A 25594-nucleotide genomic window follows, 5' to 3' on the forward strand; every position below is an offset into this window, starting at 1 on the left:
TAGATTGGAGAAATGTATACTATCGATGCTAGTGTTGCCTGATTTGAAAGCCTCTCGTATAGTAAATTAATTTATATTTTTGTCTGTTTCATTCAAAGTGTTTATTAATCTTATGATCGTGAGCATAGCTAATAGCTATTGATTTATTTTGGGTAGAAAACTTTTGATTTCTTAGTGGTTAGTTCATAAGTGGCCGGAAGTGCATCCATTATCAAAATTTCGAAAACACATGTGGCAGCTGTCGAAACAAGCGAATTTAATACATATTGTGGAATATGCCAGGCTTCGGGAACAGATATGGCGGATTCTAGGGGTACGAGGAATCAATAGTATGAACCATTGTGTCCACGATGGCCGCGCGGTTTAAGTGTCGGCGTATAGCATAGTGGATCCCAGGTTCGAATCCTGGGGCTGGCAAGTACACGTTTTGTTCTTCAATTTGTGTATGAGTCAGAGTAAGGACCGAATAGGTTGAGCAAGTGGCTGACATCCATTTCTCATAAAAATAAAATATGTTAATACAAACCTCCACTCTGTGAAGGCCCATATGATCCTATTAGGATCGGACATGGTCGGTAAAAAAAAACCCACTAAGGCCTGTTGCCTACTACGCCAGTTGGAAACAACCTCAAATCTCAGACAGTAACGGTCTAAGCGGCCCTTGTAGGGTATCTGGAGGCTCCGGGTTCGATTGCCTGTGAGTTATGTGATTTTCTCAAAGTTTGAGTGTTTATGTGATAATTTCTCTTCTTCTACCGCAATACTCTTTCATTACATTGGCCGCATGGCTTATTGTAGTGTTAAAAAGAATAATAAATAATAACACTGTTTGGACGTGGGGATATTATGCAAAGGTGCCGCATGTCCGTCAATCACAACGCTCATTATCATAATAGCAAAGTTTTGTATTAATCATTCGTAAATTTGTGATTGATTCCAGGCATCCGCTGACTAAAATTATGAGGGAAGACGCTAATCACAATATGTACGTGCACGGTGTCACGGAAGTAGAAGTCAAGGTATTTACAGAAGTTTACAACATTTCCTGTCTATCATATTACATGTGTAAGGGCGAAAGCACACTGGAAACGGCGCGCGTGACGTAGGTGGCGCTTCCAGTGTGCTTTGGCCCTGACACAACATTGTTCGTTAGATAAACAATTGTCTGCACTTGCAACAAAGTTAGAAGGCACTCAGCATAAGAGCTTGTTTACATTGGCTTAGTACTAATTATTAATATCTACAAGCCGGCCAGAATGCGTATAACTACCAATGGACAACAATTGTAAAAACATCTTTTCCATACAAGAGAATGAGAAATATCCTCAACAATTAAAACACTGCCAAATTTTATTGAGACCGAATATTCTCCATGTTTTTTATATTCTTTAGAATCGTGAGGAGGCTTTGGAGGCCTTTTACAAGGGTCTCAAGAGAAAGAGGATGGCGCAAACCAGCCTCAACACGGAGTCGAGCCGCAGTCACTCAGTGTTCACAATCCGATTAGTGCAGGTAAGGAAACCATTTTATTATCTTGATCATGGGTTGACAGGGCTCGGGCTAAGATGAACACACACATCGTAATCTTTCTCCGCTATTTTCCTTCAGGTTTTATAACATTTCAAAATCTATGGTTGTTATGTGTTCTGATGATTGATAAGTATAATTAAATGTTAATTCACGAATAGAATTTTATTTAATAATTCATTATTTTTAGCGTGTTTCCTGATAATATCTATTTATCCAGTATGGCGAGGGGTCACAATCAGTGGTGCATATAATGCCGATAACACAATAATTTAATTGGATTTATTTGAGAATACTTACCCTTAGTTTTACCTACCTAGGGAAATGGTCCCCTTAACCATAGCATTAGGTAAATAGACCTGCACAAGATTCTGGCCTGGGGGCCTGCTTCAGGATGTGGGTGCTATAATCTTGATACTGAAGAATCAACAGCAGGATTTTGTATGCATGATCGGATTAAGACTAGGCCCCTATCCGGTCCTCTCCGAACAATATGTCTAAAGAACTTCAGAATGTGTCAAACATATTGTCGTGAGCCGTTACTTTATCTGTAGTCTCTGGATGATTGACTGGTTTGTCCTGTGGTCTGTACACAGTTAATGCAAGGCCCCTTAGTAATATTTTCAAAAGCAAGCGAAGCAGAAACAGATTATAAAGATACTATCAACTTGTCAACAATCTCCTTTTCATCAAGTATTTTGCAACACCTACAATGGAATTAAAAGGTTGTATCTTTGAATTTCCTCTGTTTTTATCTGCTATTTGACAACGTTCGTCATGCTCTATTCATTGATAGGTGATTTATATTTTAATTTCATTCTCAAACAACGGGAGGGTAGTGTCATATCCCGCCAAGTCAGGAGCGAGAAGATGCATTCCTCTTCTCGCTTAGTATGCTGGTACTGGTCATCATCTGTTGTTGATACTTCGGGAGTGAACAAATTAAAACCTCGGAATTAATTAAAAACGGCGATATTATCTTCTTATTTTTTTTTTCTTTTGCGGAGGGCGAGTTTGATATTGTTTGGCCGTTTAGAAGATTCTGCGCGCCAGCAGAATATCTCGTGACAATTTTTTTCGATCTAAGCATCTCTTTTGCATTCATTCTCCTTGCCCACTGCAGGCAAGAAGCATTCCCCTTCCACCGCGGGCAAGCAAACGGCTGCTCGCAAAGGAACGAGGGTGTCGGACATTATTAATTTTGTCAGTGACGTACGGACAAGCTTAAAAATTGACTTATAAAAAAAAAGAAAAATTATTTTAATCCTTTTACCTAAATAATGCTTACGATTAATGTTATTAAATGAATTATCGATGGTAGTTTTTTTTTAAATAAAAATATGATAGGATTAATGTATAGGGGAAAAGGCAGGAATTTACATGCATTAATACCGAAAATGATTCTATACATTTTTCCACTCGTAATCGACCTCTGCTCATATTACTATGAGTCAGCTCGAAAATGGTTCCGGCCTCTTTAGACCCCAGACGAGACATCCCGTAATTGGTGATAATTTGGAGGTGTGACAGGAGAGTGATTACAGAAAGACAGTATAAAAAATACTATCACTTCGATCGAAATTCACAATTTCGCCTGTGTAACGAAAAACAACCAAAAATGAGTCACGAATGCCATCTGCTGGTGTAACCTTCAACTTTCTTCCAGGCACCGATTGACAGCATGGGGGAGTCAGTGGTTCAGGACAGGGCTCTCATCTCCGTGAGGCAGCTGAGTCTGGTAGACCTGGCGGGAAGTGAGAGGACCAGTCGGACAAACAACAGCGGTAAATTGACCTTAACTATAAATAACTGTAAATTGTCACCACAATAATATCAAGTGCCATCAGTAAAATATAAAAACTACACTTAGTACAGAACACTAATACTGTTTACGGTAATGGCGTATTGGTTGTGTACACGACTGGTAATCTTTACAGCCAATGTTCGAATCCGCATATGTACCACCTAAAAAATATATTTCGTTGGTACAGTAGATTTGAACAAAAATGTGACTACTGCCTATTTACGATTTTTTATCCTGCCAATAAACGTATTGTACGTTAGAATTTTGAATGAATAGAAATATGTATATACGCATTCGCATTTCGATAATCTGGACATTCTATGTATCAGTGGAGAATGGTGGAGGTAGGCTGTTAAAATCCGCCATAAATAGTGCTCACTAAACTTTGTCTTTCTAAATCATACGTATTTGTTTTTATTGACCTAAGACTTCAATTTACAGACGATGTTGGTTCGTTTTTAAAATTCAATTATTAAACCCTGCGAAACCAAACCATAACAGATAATAGGCAAAAAATACTTATCTATCTATAAAATATCCAAAATTATGTCATTAATATTTTATAGATACATAGATGAATATTTTTTTATCTATTATAGTATGGTTTAGGCAGGGCTTGATGAATTTAAAAAAAATAACCAACAATATGTGTAATATGTATTTCTAATTCAACGAAAACAAATAAGTATGAATGAAAAAGTGTGCACAATCTTGTAAGATCGTCCAAAATATACCAAAACTATTATTGTTTAGTTTTGGCAAGGTTTAATTGATTTTCAAAAACTAACCAACACCATCTGTAAATTGTAGACTTAGTTCAATATAAACAATTACGTATGACTAACAATTTTTAATGTCCACTATTCACCCTTCGCCACTGCTATGTATCAGCCACAAAATTTATGTAGGTACATATAAGATTAAGTATGGTGAAAGCAAAGACTTTAGAACTATTATTCTGTCTTACCATTGAAGGTCTACGGCTCCGAGAGGCGGGCAACATAAACAACTCACTGATGACGCTGCGTGCATGCCTGGAAGCGCTGCGCGAGAACCAGCAGTCAGGGGGAGCTTCGGCCCGCTGCGTGCCGTACCGCGACGCAAAGATCACGCACCTCTTCAAGAACTTTTTTGACGGAGAGGGCGAGGTCCGGATGGTCGTGTGCGTCAACCCGAGCTGCGAGGATTATGATGAGACCCTGGTGAATATCTTCTTAATCTTTCTCTTGGTAACAATATAATAAATGCAGTCTGCGGCAAGTGGCAACCACTGGTGGTGATTGTGGATAGTGGTTATGTCTGCACGTGACCTAAATATGTTGTGAATGATTTATTTTTAATTTTCTACAAAATATGTGTTGGCGGACTGTGATTTGAAGTGATGGTTGTTGGTGGATTACGGATCTAGGGGGTTTACACAGGATGCCAGTCACTGACTTTTGATGTTGAGAGAACTGGCACGTACTGGAACTGGTTCGGTGTTCACGCATTCACGCACTGGTAAACGGATGATGCACTTTTAGATGGATGATATTATATGAGGTTGATGAATGATGATGATAAGCTCAGGATGGATGATATTGACGCGACATTCACTCAAACCGTATCAGATTTAGCGTAAGGTCGAACAGATTTCAGTTAACTTTTGAATCACTCTGCATAACGCGATGCAGCAACACGCAACCGTTTGTTCTCTTGAGCTGACTCACTGAGCTGGTTCACTTGAGCTGTATTTGCTCATCGTCTGATCTTGTGACAATAATAAATAAGGGATTTGGAAGTAGGTGGGAAGAGAAGAATAAGGATTAGCATTTGGCCCGACCAAGTGTACTTGAAATTCCTTTTATTTATATCGATTTGAGCTTTGGCTCTGTGACTACATCATCACTCTATTCTATATAAATAAAACAAATTATATATCAGCGGTTTTCGTGTATGCGAGCATTTTTCGGGGGCAAAACTGCAAATGTATTCTTGAATTCTATTAATTGTTTATTTTATCATTTAGCAAGTGATGCGTTTCGCTGAAGTGGCCATGGAGGTAGAAGTGGCAAAGCCGCGGCCCCAAGTCGATCTGGGCGCCGGCATGACCCCCGGAAGGAGGAAGGCAAACCTTATCTTCAAGCAGGCCAGAGAGAGGATCAACGCAGAGGGAAGGTATTTGAACTTTCAATTTTTGGAAAACATGAAAACACCTAACCGAAAATAAAAATATTTTTTTAAAAACGGTACATGTTCAAACACGCGCATTAACTTTATCTTACTCCGTACTTCATTTATCGTTTGTCAATTTATGGCTACGGCCGTATGTTGTAGCTTAGCCACGGGGAAATGTTAATAGAAATGGCGTATTTCAAAAAAATACTACCTTATTCCTAGGTCAATAATTATTATAAAGCAATCATTATTAGTAGGATGTTTATCACATTTGAATGGTCAAAGATATAGCTTATAATCAGTATGTTTAGAATTATCTTCAAATGTGTTAATCATGCCAATTTTTTGAATAATAAAATGCCTAATTCTTGTCAAATTTCAAAAACACGGCACATGGATGTACTGAAATATGACTATATTCTAAAACATTAGATCGAGAGGTTTAAAAGAATACTAGTTTATGCTTAGACTATAGGTACATCTAGACGCCACGCGTTGCATTGCTAAATGAAGCCGCGTGCCTTGCGTTTGGTTTGTGGGCGAGCGAACGCATTCGTCTACAAATGCTCGAGACCATAGACCATTTCGCTAGTGCTCGCACTAGACGCTCAGAATTAAAATATAATTTTCTATTTTTTTACGTTATATAGTATTTTTAAGCGGTCAAAATGCAACCATTAGATAAAGATATCCATAATTTAAGTTATTTTAAAGAAACAATAGGTCACTGAAATATAATAATGAAAATGAAAATATATAATAATATACAAATAAATTATCACGAACATGTATCAACTTACCTATGAAACGTAATACCATCTTCTTGCTTATCAGTACGGCTACCACATTGTAAGACAACACACAGAACCATTTTTTTCTACTTAATTAACTAAAACTAACTGACTTTATGTTTAACACAAAAAATATCAATTTTAGCAACACGAGCTCTCAGGTTATCGACGCTATGTGAAGCATTTCGCCCCGATTTGCCGGCGATACGTTTGGAAACTAGCTCACACATATGTAGACCTTTTATCTTCCTCTAGCGCGTGTCGCAGAGATTGTAAGGGTGCCGAATACTTTCTCACTCGCACTCATGCATCGTTTATGTTCAGGCCTTGAATTTATGTAATAAAAATACTTTATGCAGTCATCAAATGTTTAAAATAAATATAAAGGATAATAAGGCTTCAAAATTATATAAATAGATTATCTACAACATTTAAGGAATGTCCAGGGTTATGCTCTGAAAATACCGTAAAAGCTCCATTTTGATCTACGCTGAGCATGTGGGCCCGTAAAAGGCATAGAGTGGTATGAAAAGGTTTATGCTGGGCCAAGACTAAAGAATTAATAATTCAATAAGGGATCAATTTATTCATACTTGTGGTCATCCGGAAGTGCCCAAGTGGTGTATGCATAGTAATTTACAGGTGACACGCACTTATTTCAGTCTCAAATGCCGTGTCCGGAAACTTGTACGTATGCAGTTCGCCGTATCACACTTCACCGTGAAAGGTTTTATCTGAAATACATGGCCGTATATTAAAGACTGTCCAACCTCTTTGGGTCGTATAGTACTGATATAGAATTCATATCTAAATAAAACATAGTTCTTGACGGTTCACACTTACAAGAAGCTAGGAAAATTTTGAAAATAGCCGATATACTGGATTATTTGTTAGGTCAGGTTTTAATTCTTGTCAAAATCAGCTATGAAAATTATGTTCTTCACTCTTTCTTCTAAATCTCTTTCCGTTAAGAAAGCTCACGGCGAACTGTGCCACGGTGAAATGTTTTACGTACAATTTACATGTAACCCTCAAATGCAACTCACCCTACAACATGCCTCAACATTAATGATGTAGTTCGTATTAAAATCAATCGCACCTAACTATAAAATTAAAAGTTTTACTTTGCATTCCTCATATAAAGCTACAGTTATAATTTAAACATATTCCACCAATAAAAAACCGAGTTACATACTTGTTGTCAACCTCATCCGATCAACAATAATTAAATAAATATCAGTGTGAATTCCATGGGTTCACATTCCACAACCGACTTTATAGGATTTAAAATACCAAAAGGTAGACTAAATATTGCAACGCACAAGATTCAGGGGAACGCAAACAGCTTGGAGATGCCTCTATCCAGGAGTAGAATGATCCAGTCTGTAGTATATTACATTACATATTCAACAGATCTTATACTAAATCGTTGTGTGCAATTTCAGAGACGCGAACCAACTAGATATCGATCTGGCACTGGTGTACAGTCTTGGGGGTGACTTCCCTAGCCTGGAGCTGAACGGCTCCACCCGCACCGAAGAGGTGATCCAGTCCATTGCTGCTCACCTTGAGATGCGCCTACAGCGAAGAAGGGCACTCCTTAGGGACAAGGCGCTCAGAGGTTAGTGTTTTTACGCTTACCGTCTACTGCTTAAATTTATTATTGATTAAATAATCTTCTGGGTTTTGTACATAGTGGGAAAAATAAATAGTATTCCTCTGGTATTTGTTATGTGATTGACAGTATTGATACAAATGATACAAAACGAAAAATCATGACATAGGTAGGTTAATTGCATTTTGAAACCTATCAAATGCCGTCTACAGTTTGTAATAATATTATTCTCACTGTTAATCCCTCAGACGAAAAGTTCCGCTCCCAGTTGGACGGCCTGGTGAAGTCGTCCGTGCTCAGTGGCAGCGAGGCGACTGCCCTTCGGATGCAGCTCAACAGCGAGAGGAATCAGCTGGAGAGTCTGCGCACCCGCGTCGTCGGGTACGAAGAGACCATTTCCAATCTGCAGAGAAAACTCCTGGCCGCTGAGCAGAAGGCTTACATACTCGAACAGCAGGTTAGGCTCACCGATTGATTGTCTCTACTCTGTATTACTAGTCGACACGGCATCTGAAGAATAAAGGGGCTCTCATGAATGATCCTTCTCGTAAGCACCTAGCGCTGATCATCCGAATTGTATTCTTTTTTAAACAGATGAGTAATTGAACATACATAACTTGAAAACACCTCAGATAGAAAAAAATTATATTTGTTTTCAAGTTATGTATGTTCAATATATGGAATGTTACATTCTCAAAATCTTGTGAATTATTCATTTGAATAAAAGAAATATGTTTTATTAATAACTGTTAGCAAGTTCAAGTAGACGTTATAACTAAAAATATTTGGCGAGAGCCGGCCGTCGGTTAGTAATTAAGGTAATTAATATTCCTTGATTTAATACACAAAAATCGATAGTCAATAATAATGCAATTTGATAAGCATTTCATCTGTGACCTACTAGTTTAAATTGCCGTCATTAGATAGGAGGCTCATAGCATAATTGGTTAATGCGCAGATTGGCACGACACCAATGGTTATACGGGTTCAAATCCCGTCGAGTTTCATATTTTTTTCAAATGTAACTTTTTCTAGTGAGTATATAATATCTGAGGTGTTTTTAAGTTATGGTCCTCAATTATCCGTCTATTCCAGTTGGAAGACAAGGATTTCATGCTGAACCAAAAGGTGATGGAGAAGGAGAACCAGAAGAGGAAGTTCACCACCAAAATGGCCACCGAACACGTCAAGATGAGCAAGGAACTCGACGACAGACTTAGAGAACAACGAGAGAAAATGAAGGTACGTTTACTTAAAATTAAAGTCGTCATCCAAAGGTTGGTGAATCAAGACTGGCTATGACCATTTTTGCATTTTTGATTCAGCTATAACTATAATTCAATGCACATCGGCCGGGTTCACTTTATTCTTGCTACATTACACGTGAAGTGTTTTACTTCAATGCTTGATTTTTTACGATCACGGATATAGCGAGATCTCGGATGTAACGAGGAAACATTCGTTGACATTTTAGTTTATGATTTTCTCCACACATTTATTCACTTTTATAACGAGCTACTTATCTGTTATACCAAGCTAAAATATGGTCAAAAATTTTCTTAAAACTGTTTCTTCGTTAGATTGGTGGCTACACTCAACAGTTTTCCCTCGCAATTTTATGTCAAAACTCAGCTGTCAAAATGTGTCGATCGTTTAAACCCTAAACAATAAAATCCGACCGGTCAGGATGCCGCTGGAATTGGATTGCGTTTATGACACTAGTTTAAGTACCAACCTAATTGGTGTTTTCGCCGATACAATATTGAAAAAGTATACACCCATATGGATGAATGTAAAAAATCCAAAGTTTGTGAAGTCACTAGGTACCTACCAGCGTTCATTACAAAACACAACTTCTTTTGTAGTTATGAATGTCATGCTTGTTTGGGGAAAAATTCTAACTGCGTATTTTTGGTTGATTTGTGACTTTTTGTGTTATGTGACCGCTCATTTAAAAATACTTATTCTCTGATATAACGAGTAACGCTTATAACGAGCAAATTCAGTCGGTCCCATCTTCCTCGTAATAACCAAGTTCGACTGTATGTTTATTACATATTATTTTTCGACTCCGAATTAATCTATAACTTTCGGGAGGGAGTACTTTCATCCTTAATTTTTCCAGACAATTGAGGTTCCACTGTATGTCAGTGAGTTGGTTATGCTCAAATTACATTGGCAGTTTGCGTCTGGCCCGATCGTCTGCCATGATTGCCAAAATCTATTATTTATGGTTTTCCGGGATCGTGAACGATCGTGAGCAAATTGGAACCAATCCTCTTTCCGTTTGCCATGATTCACGAAGATTGCCGAGAACGTACAAAAACATCCGAAGCCCCCCCCGCTTGCAAAGTTAGGTTTGACAGCTGAGTTTTGACATAAAATTGCGAGGGAAAACTGTTGAGTGTAGCCACCAATCTAACAAAGAAATAGTTTTCAGTCAACGTATGTTTTTAATAATAACAACACTGTGTTTATTTTAAACCAATTAAAAGCGAGGACCAATGCGATCGAATAGTTGCGTGTAATTGCTTATAGCGTAAAGACGTTGGTCACAACGGTCGGCGTCGATTGTTGGATCTAGTTGGATCTGCGCGTCGGCCGCCAATGTAATTAAGCCTTAGTAATGGCTGCATATAGCCGGACAACTCTTTGATTCCCTTGCTCTTAGGTAAGCAACTAATCGTGAAGTAATGTTTCAGAAATCAATGAGAAGCAAAGAAGACAAAATACGTCTGGTGACACACATCTTAACCTCTGAAGACCAGGCTGCCGGAGATCAGCCGTCAGTGTCCACCGTGCAAAGCCGACGGTCACAGGAGGTGCCCGATATCATACCCGGCAATGGGGTGGTCACCTCTCCAAATTCAAAACGGGTAAGATATCAATTTTATGATCGTTGATAACCGGAAGTCGCTGTAGTCGACTAACCAGGACGAGCTTGTTAGTTCACAGTTTTAACATGTGGGCAAGAAGATCTTGTTCGACAGTACTTACCAGTGGCGAAGGGTGGAGGTAGGCTGTTAAGATCCGCCATAAATAGTCCACACTGCACTTCGGTGAGTGATATCATTTGTTTTTATTGAAATAAGACTGCAATTTACAGATGGTGTTGATTAGTTTTTAAAATTCAATTTAACCCTGCGAAACCAAACAATAATAGATAATAGTCATCTATAAAATATCTAAAATTATGCAATTATACCATACATAACTTTGAATATTTTATAGATAGAATAATATTTTTTATCTATTATAGTTTTGTTTAGGCAGGGCATAATGAATTTAAAAAAAAAATGAACCAACAATATGTGTAATATTTGTATTCTTGAATAAAAGAAAACAAATAAGTATGAATGAAAAAGTGTGGACAATTTTGTCATGTCGCCCAAAATATACCTAAACCAGTGGCGGCCGGTGGTTACCAAAATTGCTTTCATAGGGGGTGCACTAAAAACTTTCTTACCTTATTTAAAAAGAAGATCAATTCGGCGTTGTTTCTGCTTAGCGAACACCTCAATCACTTTCTCATTAAAGTCTGGAACTGATTGTAAAAGTTTTTTCTCGATGCTTAACACAGATAGACAATTAAGTCTGTCCTGGTTCATGGTATTTCTTAAAAACGATTTAATTCTTTTAAGGGTTGAAAAACACCTTTCACTTTCCACAGATGTCATCGGAATTGTACAAATGATTTTTAAAAGTTTAGTACATTGGGAAAATGATGTCATTAAATTATTATTATAAAACAATTGTAAAATAGCTATAGCACCATCCGCGTTTTTAAAATGGTCTCTTTTGTAAATAACTGATAATTCGTGTTTAAGTTTAAATTTATCCAAAAAGTCATATGATTCCAGGGTCATTTTAAAATCATTCTCAGGAAAATTAACCCTGTATCCTTCAAAATGTTCACAATAAAAAAGTTTCGCCGCTAGCAAATGTTTATTATATTCAAGCCTATCTTTAATTTGGACTAATATTAAATCGCACACATCTTTACACATTTCTATATTGTTAAATTTTATTCGTTTACTGGGAGGCTCGGATAAACTTTCAAGGGAACTTTTAACATTATTAACAGACACTTCAAAATCACAAATAAAACGTTTTATCAATACGGAGTCTAAGTTTCGAGATTGCAATTGTTTAAATAAAATGTCACAATGAGGCATTATCTGCCGAAAAAATGATAGCCAAAACATGAAATGTTCATCTGTGAGATACCGCAGAAGCATATCTGCTTGATTTATTGTATTGCTATCATTTCCACTGTTTAATATTGCTTCCATACACTCCTTAAGTGGTTCGTAATATATGTAAACGGTGTCAACAGTTTTAATGTTAAAATTCCACCTAGTTTGTGGGGCTGATGGAATTTTTTTCTTCACGATCTCAGATAGAAATTTTACTCGTTTTGGGGACCGTGAAAAAATTTGGGAAACGCTTGTAGATTGGCAAAAAAATTCTGCACTGGCTTGTGTTTTGATACACTTTTTTGAATTATTAAATTTAGTTGATGTGCATAAATAACAGTGTACATAGTGTGCATGAGGAAATCTTTCTCTTATTTTGGATTGCACACCGTTGATTTTTCCGCTCATTACTGATGCACCATCGTAGCACTGCGCGATTAATTTATTTGGAGAAATATTTAAATAAGTCAATTCTTCTAAAATTGCTGCTGACAAATCTTCAGCACAGTGTGATTTTGGTGTTAAATATTTCCAAAAGCGCTCATAAACATTTCCTTTCCATTCATAACGAATTATTAATACCATTTGCATTACCGTTGACACATCTGTACTGCCGTACTAAGCACAGAGGCCGTATCTGCATTTTAGGCAAGTGGGAGATCTGAGCTTTCATATTATTTTACTTTTCCTGCTAATACTGGGGAACTTTTTATTTATTTTATTTGCCTATAATAGTTAATTTTGGTTTAACCCTTTTACTCCCACGGGGCCGATATTTCGGCCCACCATACCTATGCGAAAACTCCATCTGGGCCGATCCATCGGCCGAAAGTTTGGAACCAAATTTACGATTTATTCCAAATTTTTTCCCGTCATATTTCGTTCATGTAGACGAAGCATTATATTCACTGTGTGTTGGGTGGTGAGTAACATTTATTTTAGTGTTGGCATTGTTTATAATTATGCCATACCCTAATAACTCACAAGTCATAATTGCTCTGCTGTCGAACTTGAGACCAAAGAGGGTCATAAAAATAATAAAACATTATTTTTATGACACATTTTAAATTCTGATATTTCTTTTAGTTGTTTTATGATTCATATATCACATTACAAAATGAAATTTGTAATTTTTGAACTAACAATGGATGCCACTGTATTTTTGGTAAGATGGTGAAAAAATACATGAATATAAATAATATTATAAATGATTTAGTGCTTTGAGACTTATTTTTTGAAATAACTTCATTCCATATCAGTTAGTCGTCGATACTGTATCGAATTCTCTTGCGATTTCGTGAATTGAATAATATTCTTGAATACCTTGACACTATACGATTTTTTTTGATTACTTTATAAAAATTCTATTTCATAGAGAAATAATAATATGTTTATTTTTTTTTCTGTTACTACATAAGGATAGATTATATTATAAAATTTGATATATCAATTATAAATAAAAAAAAGGTGTCACTTGTTTTGTTGTTCAAACATAGTTTTATCCATTCATTTCTAAATAAATATTGATACATTATTTTTTTCTTTTGTTTTATTGATGTAAACTATCAATATTATTACTTATTATTGCTTTATACACCATTGAGAACACACAAAAAAAGTTTCAAATATTTAAAACATGTGTAGAATTAGTTATTTAAAAAAAACTAAATCGACGATTTGTTGTCAAAAAACGCTTGGGAGTTTTCGCATATGCTAGGCTAAATCAGCTGGGAGTAAAAGAGTTAAGATTTGTTTACATACCTTGAAAATTTGATTTATGTTATTATTATTATTATTATTATGTATTGATATTAGCCATATATATGTCAGATACGGCTAATATGCCTTAGTAAATGATAGTTACAACCAAATCGCTTAGTATTTATCGAGTTTATTTCTCAAACTCCGTAGATACGGCTATTAAAACCCTTGATTTCTCCGTAACTATAGCAGTTACGGCTTGGATTTATTCACCGATCTTATACAAAAACTCTGCAGAATCCAAATATCTAAAAACATGAAAATACCTAAATACGTCAGTTACGGCCTCTGTGCTTAGTACGGCAGTGTAGTCTCATCAGCTTGTATTGACAAAAATTCAGATTCAGAGATTTGATTCTTCACCTCATCCCGATAGACTTCAAAAATCGAATCTAAAATATCATTTTGTATTGTTTTTGACGTTCCCTTAAAAACAGTAGATTCTTTCAAATGAGTCTGCATTACAGTGTCAATCTCAGCAACAAAATCAATCAGTCCACGGAATACACCTCGATTTAACGATTCTTCAGTTTCATCGTGACCGCGTAGAGCTAATTCAAATGCACCACAAAATTTTACACAGTCAATTAACTTTGATAAAATATACCGATTGTTTTCAACATTTTTATTAAATTGTTTAGTTTCAGCACGATACGCAGAATCCAATTGTTGTCTTATATCAACCGAACCCAGAATCGATAAATTTATTATATTATCTAGATGTTTCTGTGAGAAATCATGTTTTTTAACCTTCTCGCCAAAGTGTGTTAAATCATTGACACCTTTCTCTGTCCAGTTATAATCTCCTCCAAAAATTAGACAAGGAAAACAAAAAAATGTATTCAATCTCTCACAACCACATAACCATAAAGCCTTGTCATACATTTCCTTTCGAAAAGAACGTGTAAAGACTTTTTGTTTTAATCCACATATTTTTTTAATATTTAATTCAGGCTTCGGTGGACCAGCCTTTTTTATTTTGATTCTTTCTTCGAAGGAACTCTTGTTATGTTTAATATAGTCTACATTTATCGACATCATTATAAAACACACACACTTCACTGATTAAACAATCATATAATATTATTCATAATTTCTTTTTACGAAGAAAATTATCGAAATAAAGTGATAGACAGAACGTGACTATACATCGTGGCAGCAGAAACTAAACTGTAATAATTTTTCAAGACAATATAAAAAAAATCATTTGTTTTGAATACGTATTTTTCGACACAGGATATTGAAGGCGTCAGGCGTCTACAAAATAAAATAAAGTCAAAAAAATTGGGTCGGCAGTAAAACTTAACGCGAGTCGGGTATTGTTAAACATATGACATCATGTTAACAGAACATGATAACTCAGATATTATTTTTTTATAAATTATATTCAAATATTTGTAAATATAGAACGATTTAAGGATCGTAACCATAATTTTTATGTTGATAGTCAATTTGTATTCAATATCAGCCTATTTCCAATGAATTTATATGAGATTTAAATAAAAAAAATCTTTTTTTTATCAATCCTGCTAAATCTCAGTTACTACACTTTTCCGCGTATTCCTACTGTTTTTTTTTCTGTGTCGAATTTCATGAACTGGTCGGCGTCCCAGAAAGCAATAAAATCTTGGGTTTTTATGACATGTTTATGAGTTTCACGTGTCGGGTTGATCTGTTATTACCCAATGTAATATGAATGGCAAACTAAGATCGATATTAGTGCGTTACCACGAGCGCTCTCTTATGGTGACTGTTCACTGAGTACATGATTTTGGTATAAATTTACATGGATTAAATTGCGATAAACGAGTGATGACTTATGAATAGCATTGTTGCACATTGAGTGATGTTTAGGAAAAAGCAGTGCAGCGCACATGCATGGTGTTAGAGGAGCCGCCGCTGACCTAAACTAATATGGTTTGGTTTGGGCAGGGTTTAATTGAGTTTTAAAAACTAACCAACACTATCCGTAAATTGTCTTCCTTCAATAAAAGCAAATACGTATGACTAACATAGTTTAATGTGCACTATTTATGGCAGATCTTAACAGCGTACCTCCACCCTTCACTACTGCTACATACTCACTTGATTTCTGTCTACGGTGTTATCTGGACAACTAACTATTTTCTTACCCTGTTTGATATATTATAGTTAACGACATATGATTATCTGAGCCTTGCAGAGCGTTGGAACGGAGCACTGGAGCAATGAGATTTTACCCGGAGCCGAAGCACCGAAGATATGTAGTGCTCCACTGCTCCGGGTGTTTTTTTTATTATTAAATTTTCGTCCTAAAATCCAATGAGAATAGTATATTTTGACACTTTGAAACACTGGAATTATTGGAAATATGGCAACTCTGCTGAGTGATAAATAACCTCACTTTTTTGACAGAAGAGGCAAATAATAAGAGACTCTTTGCTGTCGGTAATTTTGTTTAATAGAATTACCTAATAATTAAAATGACAATTATTTTAAAACTACTTATTTTTTTATCATTTGTATACATAATATAATACTTTTTACCCGGACCGGAGCCGGAGCAAATATTAGGTCCCGGAGCAGAGCAACTCAAAAAAGGGTCCGCTCCAACGCTCTGGAGCCTTGTAAAAAATCCAGTTGCAGCATGCTCCGCAGGCTCGATTGGCATACAGTTATAAACTGACAATTTATAAAATGTTGCGTGACATGTATTCTCATTTGTTTCTTGTTTTTAATTCATACAGGGCATAGCAGTGGCCAATCCTCGTCACAGAAGATCTCTATCGGCGGACGCGGGCCGTCATGGCGACAAGTGGCTTGAGCACCTTCCGCGCCCGTTGGTTCCCAGTGGAACTGTCATGCAGACCCGCTTTCCCAGGAGGAAGTCTGTTACAAAACTAATCAATATTAAGGTAGATAATATCTCTTTACAATATGAATATACTATTAGGCACACACAAAATCATCTCATTTGTGACACAGTCATAAATCAAACCTCGTAGGAATATTACAACTGTAATCCAAATGCCGCCTATTCGACGCTTCCATTCTGACGATGCTGCGATGGTAGCGAATCATGACACCTTACGAAGGCTCAGAGCAACCGTATACTGAGCTTCAAGAACAAATGTTTGCGACGGATATTGGGTGTGCATGACTTTAGGAGTAACGAGGAGATAAAAGAACGCACCAAGCAGTCTCTGATCACGCTGAGAGTGAAGAGGTAACGTTAGACCTGGCTCGACCACGTGCTGCGGATGCCAGAAGAGAACCTCAACCTGGCTTGCCTGTTCTTTAAGCCAATCTTCCGGCGTCCTGTAAGGCCGCTATTTACTATCTATAGAGTGTATATGGCGGAGCTACCGTATGCTGGTATGACCTGGAACGATGCAAAAAGTCTGGCTAGCGACAGGGATTATTGGAGGCGCCGCTGCAGTCTCCATATGCTCCAAACTAAGGGGCGGATATGGCCGAAGAAGAAAGGAAACAAATAAATAAAATATGACTGACAAAATTTAGTGTTCACTATTTATGTCGAATCTCCACAGCCTTCCTCCACCCTTCGTCACTGATTTATACAGGATGGAATTTAACTGGAGGACAGCTAATAAAATATTGAGGGGTTAGTGAAGCAAAAAAGTTTCAAAAAATAAATAAATTAATATCATGTTTTCAGGATATCACAAACTCGAAGACATCTAACTACTGTCTCGTAAATCAAGAACAAGACACCGACGGTGAACTGGAGACGAAGCTGTACAAGGTAAATTACATCTCGTATTATAATAGTTATCATAATACCTACACTAATATGTAACTCGAATTCGGAGCATATCTTGCATTCGAAGATAGTCAATAACTAGCACTACCATCGTAATTTGCAATTCAGTGCCACTGCTTAAATATAGTCGGCTGAGATCCCCGGGGTTCCAGCGGCTAGCTCAGGTGTCCATCGAACCCCGGATTCACAAAAAAAAAGTACAATATATTTGAGGGTGGAATTAAATAAAACCACGTCTGTCTCGTGTAACTTGGTAATCCTTATATTTTACACTTTCTTTACATGTTTAGGTTTTGCAATTAGTTACGCAGGTCCGTATATGTCGGAAAGGGGACGCTTACTAATTTTCTTTTTTTTTTTAATTTCGCGTACCGACGCCGTCCAGCAAAAACGACTCTCGTGATTGGCCAAATTTTATCGCATGATCTTTGATTCGGCGAATCACGAGCCTGACCCTGGCGCCGGCGCGCGAGGATTTCACGCACAATGCGCGGCAAAATTTATTATATTTAAATACTTATATTTAGTCTTAAAATTATCGCTTTCATCCATCATCATTTATACTTTTTAAATTAAATTAAATTTATCTTAATTACACCTCCGCCCAATATGCGATTTTCACACACAGGACGAAGGCCCTTACTTATAAATAAAAAAATACTTACGTGGTTGAGCAAGGAATCAGATTAGATGTTTTATGAAGCCGTTTCTAGAGGTCAGGGTTACGTTTCGACTTATAGCTACTAAATGACTACTTTACACCGGGAGAAGCCCGCCTGTAACAGGGGTGTATCAATTCGCCCCATCTGGATTAAAGTCGAAAGGTACGCCCTGATCTCATCGGCCAACCATCCAATTCCTTGTTCATCCGTTAAGTACATGGCATGATAACAGTTTATAAAAAAATTCAACTACAATCTAACTATTCTAACAAAAAAAAAAAAAACTACACAACTAACTTTACGTATTGTTTCTATATTTATTTTAATTACTATTTTCCTGCTCAAAGCAATGCTCCTGAATAAGTCAGAGTTTGATTTATTTTTCTTTCTTATTATCATTTGTCATAATTTATTATTATTTTATTTTTCTCCTGTAATGTCATGCGTTTATTTTGTTTTCGTAATGTTTTTGTTATTCTTCTCGTTCTTTTATAATAGTCAGCGGAGGGGTCGTGGAGCTATAGTCTTCGACTCTTGGGCTGTCCAGTTTTTTTGTATTCCGAGAGGCTACATTTGTAGACGTTTGGCCCTCGTTCGGAATTATTATTTCGTGTTACGCTTTACCTTCTTCTGGTGCAATAGGAGCGTACCTCGTTTGGCGTCGTCTGCCTTTGCAACCAGGGCGTGGTAGTACTATTGAGCCAGGCTCGTTTCGAGCAGCGGATATCTTTCTGTGGAAAGTTTTCCACTGATCTGCTGGTCTCTGGAGTATCACCTCATAGATGGACAGGTACTGTGTCTCCATCTGTTCCTATTACTGCGGGCAAGGCATCGTATAGCGGTACAACGGCCAGGCTCGTTGACGGCGGCACGGCTTTCCCACAGGTACTAGGATGGATTTTCACAATAAGTATCCTTTTCCCTTTCTTTTTTTTTATAGATGGTTACACTTCGGAGGTACCTCTTGTTGTTTCACGATATCTTTCAGGCGTCACGTCCCTAGTCTCTCCATGAACCTGCGCGAGAAAGGAGAGTGCGCACTCTCCACACCATCAAGCTTTGGTATCATGAATTTTCGGCTACGCTGCCTTTGGATGCGCTTACTTCGAGAGGTGGCTCCCTTTGTGCTTCCAAATTGTCTTCATCTGTATTTATTCTTTTTCTTTTAGTAATTTATTCGTTCATTAGACTTCCTGTACTTTAAATTTATTCGAATTTACTTTATTAATTACTCCTACCCCATACATTAAATAGCTACTAATTTTATATAAAATCTTCCCATTGTACTTATGGTACTTACTATCACTTTTAATATTTTACCCTAATACCCATAGTTATTTTGCAACATTGTATTGACTGTATAAATCACATTGATATTAAAAATTGAAATATTCCACCCTCTCATTATATTTATTTCTGAATCAGTACACTTAAAACTGTGTAATTAACTTTATTTTTAGTGAAACCCATTTTATTTAAAAAAAAATTGTTGTTTCGTTTTACGCGCCCGACATCCTATTCCAAAGGCGCGCCGCGCCGATTTGCGGTGCCTCTCACGTTTTATTATTATTTTTTTTTTTTTTCATTATTGAGAAATTTACGGCTTATTGACTCATTTTTTTTTTATCACAAGCATACAATCTCTACTTTCATCCTCTTATACCTAATTTTAACGTATTATTAAAATTTCACTTATCAACTATAATATACACTTCGTCAAGTGACGCCGTATTATTCCCGTTCCGTTTTCGCTGTGTTAAATTTACGATTGGTAATTTGTAAAGAAATAATAGTGACGGTCGTATACTATTTTCTTCGTTTCTCTTTGGATTCAAATTATTAACACGGCGTAACTTTGAAACAGGTTTCGCTCTACTGTAGAATATCCTTTCTTTCCCGTTTATAAAATTGTTTGCGATTTTCAATGTTAATGTTTTCGAATTCATTCATATTTACTTTATTTGAACGGAAAGAATTGGCGTCACTTTGCGAAGTGTTATTTTTAAAACTAGAATGTACATTTTTCGTACTAATGAACTTAAGATTACAAGGCTCAGAAAGTTGGTCCTTAATTAACTTTATATCCGTAATTAGAAGAATTTCCGGATGTTTTATTCGTATAATCTACACATTTCACTTCCAACAGCAACTTGGCGTTCACCCTTGACTCGAGGGTTGGTGACTGGTCCTGCTTCATCTCCTCGTGGTCGAGCCTGCGCCCGCACAGCTTCGATTCATCTCAGCTTGCGCGTCTTTTCAGCCCTCTTGTGAGGCTCCCTGGCCTCGCGTTTCCTTTTTCTCTCCTCACCGAACATCCCGTGGTCGACTAGGGTACACGACATGTTAGTGATACCCTAGGAAAATCGGCATTTTGCTCGCCGTTTTTCGTCGCGAGTGGGCCGTGGCCTCTACGAGCCCTCCTCGCTGGATACCGTCGATGATGTGTCTGGTCTCCATAGGTGGGATTTGTGCAGCCATTCGTCGTACTGGAGACGCGCTGGTGCTACGGTCTCCAGCACGACGCTAGGCGCGGTCAGCTCCGTATGTGGACTGTCTTCGAACACCAGAGGGCTCTCCCGGTTTGATGTTGGAAACAGCACTTCTTCTTTGATAAGGGTCACGTCGGAGTCCACTTTTTAGTTAACCATTTCTTGGTTGTTCCGGCTCCAGGATCATAAACTTTTATTTAGCGTTCGCGGGCGTAAATTTTATTTCGCGGGTTCGGAAGAATCCATGCGATTCTTCGAGCTTCACGTTTCCAAGGCGCCATTGAGATCCCCGGGGTTCCAGCGGCTAGCTCAGGTGTCCATCGAACCCCGGATTCACAAAAAAAAAGTGGTATATATTTGAGGGTGGAATTAAATAAAACCACGTCTGTCTCGTGTAACTTGGTAATCCTTATATTTTACACTTTCTTTACATGTTTAGGTTTTGCAATTAGTTACGCAGGTCCGTATATGTCGGAAAGGGGACGCTTACTAATTTTCTTTTTTTTTTAAATTTCGCGTACCGACGCCGTCCAGCAAAAACGACTCTCGTGATTGGCCAAATTTTATCGCATGATCTTTGATTCGGCGAATCACGAGCCTGACCCTGGCGCAGGCGCGCGAGGATTTCACGCACAATGCGCGGCAAAATTTATTATATTTAAATACTTATATTTAGTCTTAAAATTATCGCTTTCATCCATCATCATTTATACTTTTTAAATTAAATTAAATTTATCTTAATTACACCTCCGCCCAATATGCGATTTTCACACACCGGACGAAGGCCCTTACTTATAAATAAAAAAAATACTTACGTGGTTGAGCAAGGAATCAGATTAGATGTTTTATGAAGCCTTTTCTAGAGGTCAGGGTTACGTTTCGACTTATAGCTACTAAATGACTACTTTACACCGGGAGAAGCCCGCCTGTAACAGGGGTGTATCACGGCCTTGGGTTTCAATGTATTTACTTACATATATTTTTACGGACAGATTGTTTCATATTGATTATGGAAATTGTGCTATAATAAAACCAGGCCAATACAGCGATAAGCTGTTTTATTATTACTAGAGTCCGTATTCTTTATGCTGGTGTACGGTTCCCCCCCCCCTCGCTTCAGCATCTTAACTCTCCATTCCCTCTTGTTCCATCCCATTGAAAACTTGCAACAGTCGAACGCGATGACACAAGGCTTTCCGTCCGCGTGCGACGTGACGTGAACGCCAGCATAAATAATACGAACTCTAATTCATATTTTATCTATTGCTATTCACCTGTAAACTCATATAGTAGTCCCAGAGTACTACGACCTTCATTAATTTTTAGCAATTCACTCGAGGATAGTCATAATGATTCACATTGTTTTTTTTTTTATTTCTTTCCACCCTGAGAGACATAAGTTTCTGAATATGGCGACTCATCCTGACAATGCTGTCAGTACGACGTTTGCTTTTATAATGATAATCATCTGACTACAGTCATTAATTTAGCAAACAAAAATTATATGCTAGTAAATCGCCCTCGATAGACGAGCGGCTTAAGCGTCGGTTTATAATGTTGTGGGATGCTGGTTTGAATCCTGGCAAATACACATATTATTATGTATTGTTTTTCAATTTGTGTTTGGAGTCAGAGTATGGACCTGATAAGTTGAGCATGTGGCTAACATCCATTTCTCGTAAAAACAAAATATATTAATACAGCCTCGACTCTGTGGATGCCCATATGATCCTCTAAGACAGCGTTATTTAACCTTTTTTGATCTGCGACCCTATTAAGGTTAATAATTTTGATTCGCGACCCGAGATAAAATAAATATAATTGCACATAATGACAAAAAATTATTTTATTTTAATAATACCAAATACAGTTTTGGTAAACAATATTTGATCCTATCAATGTGAACCTTGGCTTTGGATTAGCTTTGAGAGCTCATCAAAGTTTGGTGTTACATTAGACAGACTGCATCTTAGGTCTTCACGTTGTGCCATTCTGGGTAGATTAAATGTTAAGAACTTTAATATAAGCAGACTATAATATAATGGTAACAGAGAAACAGGGAAGAGAACGTTGTCTCGAAAGAAATTATTAGTTTTGACCACTAAACAGTGTTGCTGCAATATTGTATTCAATACACTATTCTTGCTGGGAAGAATATTGTTTTGTTGAGAATATTTTGCGACCCACTAAATATACCAATCGACCCAGTTTTGGGTCGCGATCTATAGGTTAAGAAACTGCTCTAAGGATCGAACATGGTGAAGCAGTAGTAAATACAATTGGTAAATTGTCTAAACTCCAATGCGAATCTTCTCCTGTAATTGGAGTTTAAGAGAAGCAGTCTTTGGATCGCTACTATTGAATTGAGACCCTCATATTCTTCTATGGTTTTGAAAATAGTGTGTCATTGTAATGCGCAGGGTGACGTTATCCCGACATGCGGCGGGGGAGCCCAGGTGATCTTCAGCGACGTAGAAATGCTCACGCAGATGGAGCCACTCAGCAGCAAGAAGAGAGAGGGCGCAGATACGCCCAGTAAACGGTACCCCGGCAATAGTGATTACCACAGCAAAAAACCGCGCGTCTAGACTACCATATTATAATATCGTCACTGTGAATACATAATATTATAACATGAAGATGTTATCTCGGATCCAGAAAAATAACTAAAAAATATCATAGCTTTACGTAGTTGGAATAGATCTGCCGGTAATTTTAAAGAGACATTCCAAGTGAAATGAGAATTTCAGTATTTAAATTTTATATTTATATTATTTTGTGATGGTTATAACTTTGTAATATGTATTATTTTATGTTTTTGGGATGAATTATTTTTTTGAAACAATTTTGTAACTACATAATTTACCTATTAAGCCTGGTCTATCCGCTGCCTGGCCCGTAGTTTTTAACTGTCACGTACATCCACTGAACTTAATGAGTTTGTCGGTCTAACGGGTTTTAGGGCTGACTTATGATTGTTCGGTGCCCCTTGAGTACAACTGCATTTGTCCGATTATCTACATATATATTAAGTATCTCACGTGTCTGTCATACACGTTCGGCAAACTTCTCGGGGCTTGTTCTCCTGATTTTCATATTCAGCACCTTGATCTTGATGTACGCATTATTTTGAAGCCCGATAACTTTTTAATCATTTAGCAATTATAATATTGCTTTTGTCAATATGTAGTAGGTTGACATTGACATGTAGAAGATTGAATCAATGGTTCTGTTTAGTGGCGTGAACCGCGGCGATTTATCTGGTCATGTAGAATGACCCTAACTCGAGTCGCACATACAAACTGGTCTCAGCTGCAATATGGCGAATTTATCGATGCGATTTTGTTGGTATTCTCAAAACACAGTAACAAAATGTACCGCCGCACACATCATTATTGCAATGCTTTATGTCGCATGCAACATTTTTCGAAGTACACAGCATGAATGTCGTTTGCGTGTATTTCAAAAATTCACCGATACCACGCATAGAGTCCATACTATCTTACAGCACGCGATTTGCATCCAAGCTAGTAAATTAGTACATATGATCGCCACACGACTGTGGAGGGTCTGCCAGTGTCGGATCACGACAGAACAAAAATGACAATTATTAATGGTGCTGATCATAATAATTTGACATTTTGGATTAAGAAATATCATTCAAAGAATTAGAAGTTTAATATAATCGCAATAATTATAAATCGACAGCGAGAGAACTGTATGAAAATTGTTTGCCGATAGCAACGTTACTTCCCTGGTGTCAATAATCCTTACTAGAATATGGCTAGCTTTGTTTTTGATATGTTATTTGATTTGATGTATAATTGTCCAATTCACATTGTTGTACAGACCTACAAAACTTATCTGGAGAATGAAATGGGGGAGCCACTGTCGAAAACTACCCAATCACGACTCGTAACTGGAAAAATCTGACATTCGAATGAAATTTTACATGTTTCCATTCATTGTTTACATTCATGTTTTTCAATATGGCGTCCTATGGTAGTTTGTAGTTCCATTTTTGGCCATTCTCCACATAAGTTTGTAGCTCTGTAGATTCCATATTATATTTGTGTAAAGGGGTCATCTCATTTGCTAGATACATAAATTATTTTAATCGCCCAACACAATCCAACAAAGACTTATAAAATGCTGCTATGTTGTTACTACTATTAATTTGTACTTAATTATTATTATATAAATATTATTTTATAGGCTTTATGGCTATTATTGTATAATATTACCTAATAGAAATGTAAATAATTATTTATGTATAATAAAAAATCCTAAATGGGATACATAAAATATTCTGTTTTTCAAAACAACCTAACCTATTATTCCTTCAAAGTTGTCCTGTTTTCGATTTATAGTACAGTACCTCGATATAATAATTGTTAAAAACATCCGGTTAATGTTATTATTTTTTTTTTATGTTATACATGTTCAAATCCAAGTGTCACCGCTTGAAAACAATGTTCTGCGCTTGATAATCTAATAACATTTATTGACTATTCGTCAGGTAACGGAATTTAACTATATTACACGCATTTTTGTAATTTTAGAGAGTTGTTAACGGCCCACGTGCTCGTCGTAGGTCGAAATTGAGTTTTTATTGTATTTTCAAACCATGATCCTGGACACTCCTTAAATGTTGTAGATAATCTATTTATATACTTTTGAAGCCTTATTATCCTTTATAGTTATTTTAAACATTTGATGACTGCATAAAGTATTTTTATTACATAAAATAGTATTCTTTTAAACCTCTCGCTCTAATGTTTCAGAATATAGTCATATTTCGGTACATAACTGTGCAGTGGTGTTAAGAT

At 36.9% G+C, this 25594-nt stretch overlaps 1 protein-coding gene across 1 annotated transcript in view; it reads left to right on the forward strand.

Annotated features, from left to right (window-relative positions):
* Window positions 1-23353, forward strand: part of pav (kinesin family member pavarotti) — a 30884-nt gene extending 7531 nt beyond the window's left edge. Inside the window, exons 6-17 of the mRNA XM_085943247.1 lie at window positions 941-1019; window positions 1393-1512; window positions 3194-3311; window positions 4307-4533; window positions 5340-5488; window positions 7725-7900; window positions 8143-8351; window positions 8990-9136; window positions 10597-10770; window positions 16578-16745; window positions 17510-17596; window positions 23186-23353. Of these exons, the coding sequence (XP_085799373.1) occupies window positions 941-1019; window positions 1393-1512; window positions 3194-3311; window positions 4307-4533; window positions 5340-5488; window positions 7725-7900; window positions 8143-8351; window positions 8990-9136; window positions 10597-10770; window positions 16578-16745; window positions 17510-17596; window positions 23186-23353 (1822 nt within the window). The remainder of the gene's footprint in view (window positions 1-940; window positions 1020-1392; window positions 1513-3193; window positions 3312-4306; window positions 4534-5339; window positions 5489-7724; window positions 7901-8142; window positions 8352-8989; window positions 9137-10596; window positions 10771-16577; window positions 16746-17509; window positions 17597-23185) is intronic.
* The last annotated feature ends 2241 nt before the right edge of the window (window positions 23354-25594 follow it).

The sequence above is a fragment of the Rhyacophila brunnea genome, unplaced genomic scaffold (genome assembly GCF_057557595.1).
Source record: "Rhyacophila brunnea isolate RB1 unplaced genomic scaffold, BYU_Rbru_1.0 scaffold_15, whole genome shotgun sequence".
Taxonomy (NCBI): domain Eukaryota; kingdom Metazoa; phylum Arthropoda; class Insecta; order Trichoptera; family Rhyacophilidae; genus Rhyacophila; species Rhyacophila brunnea.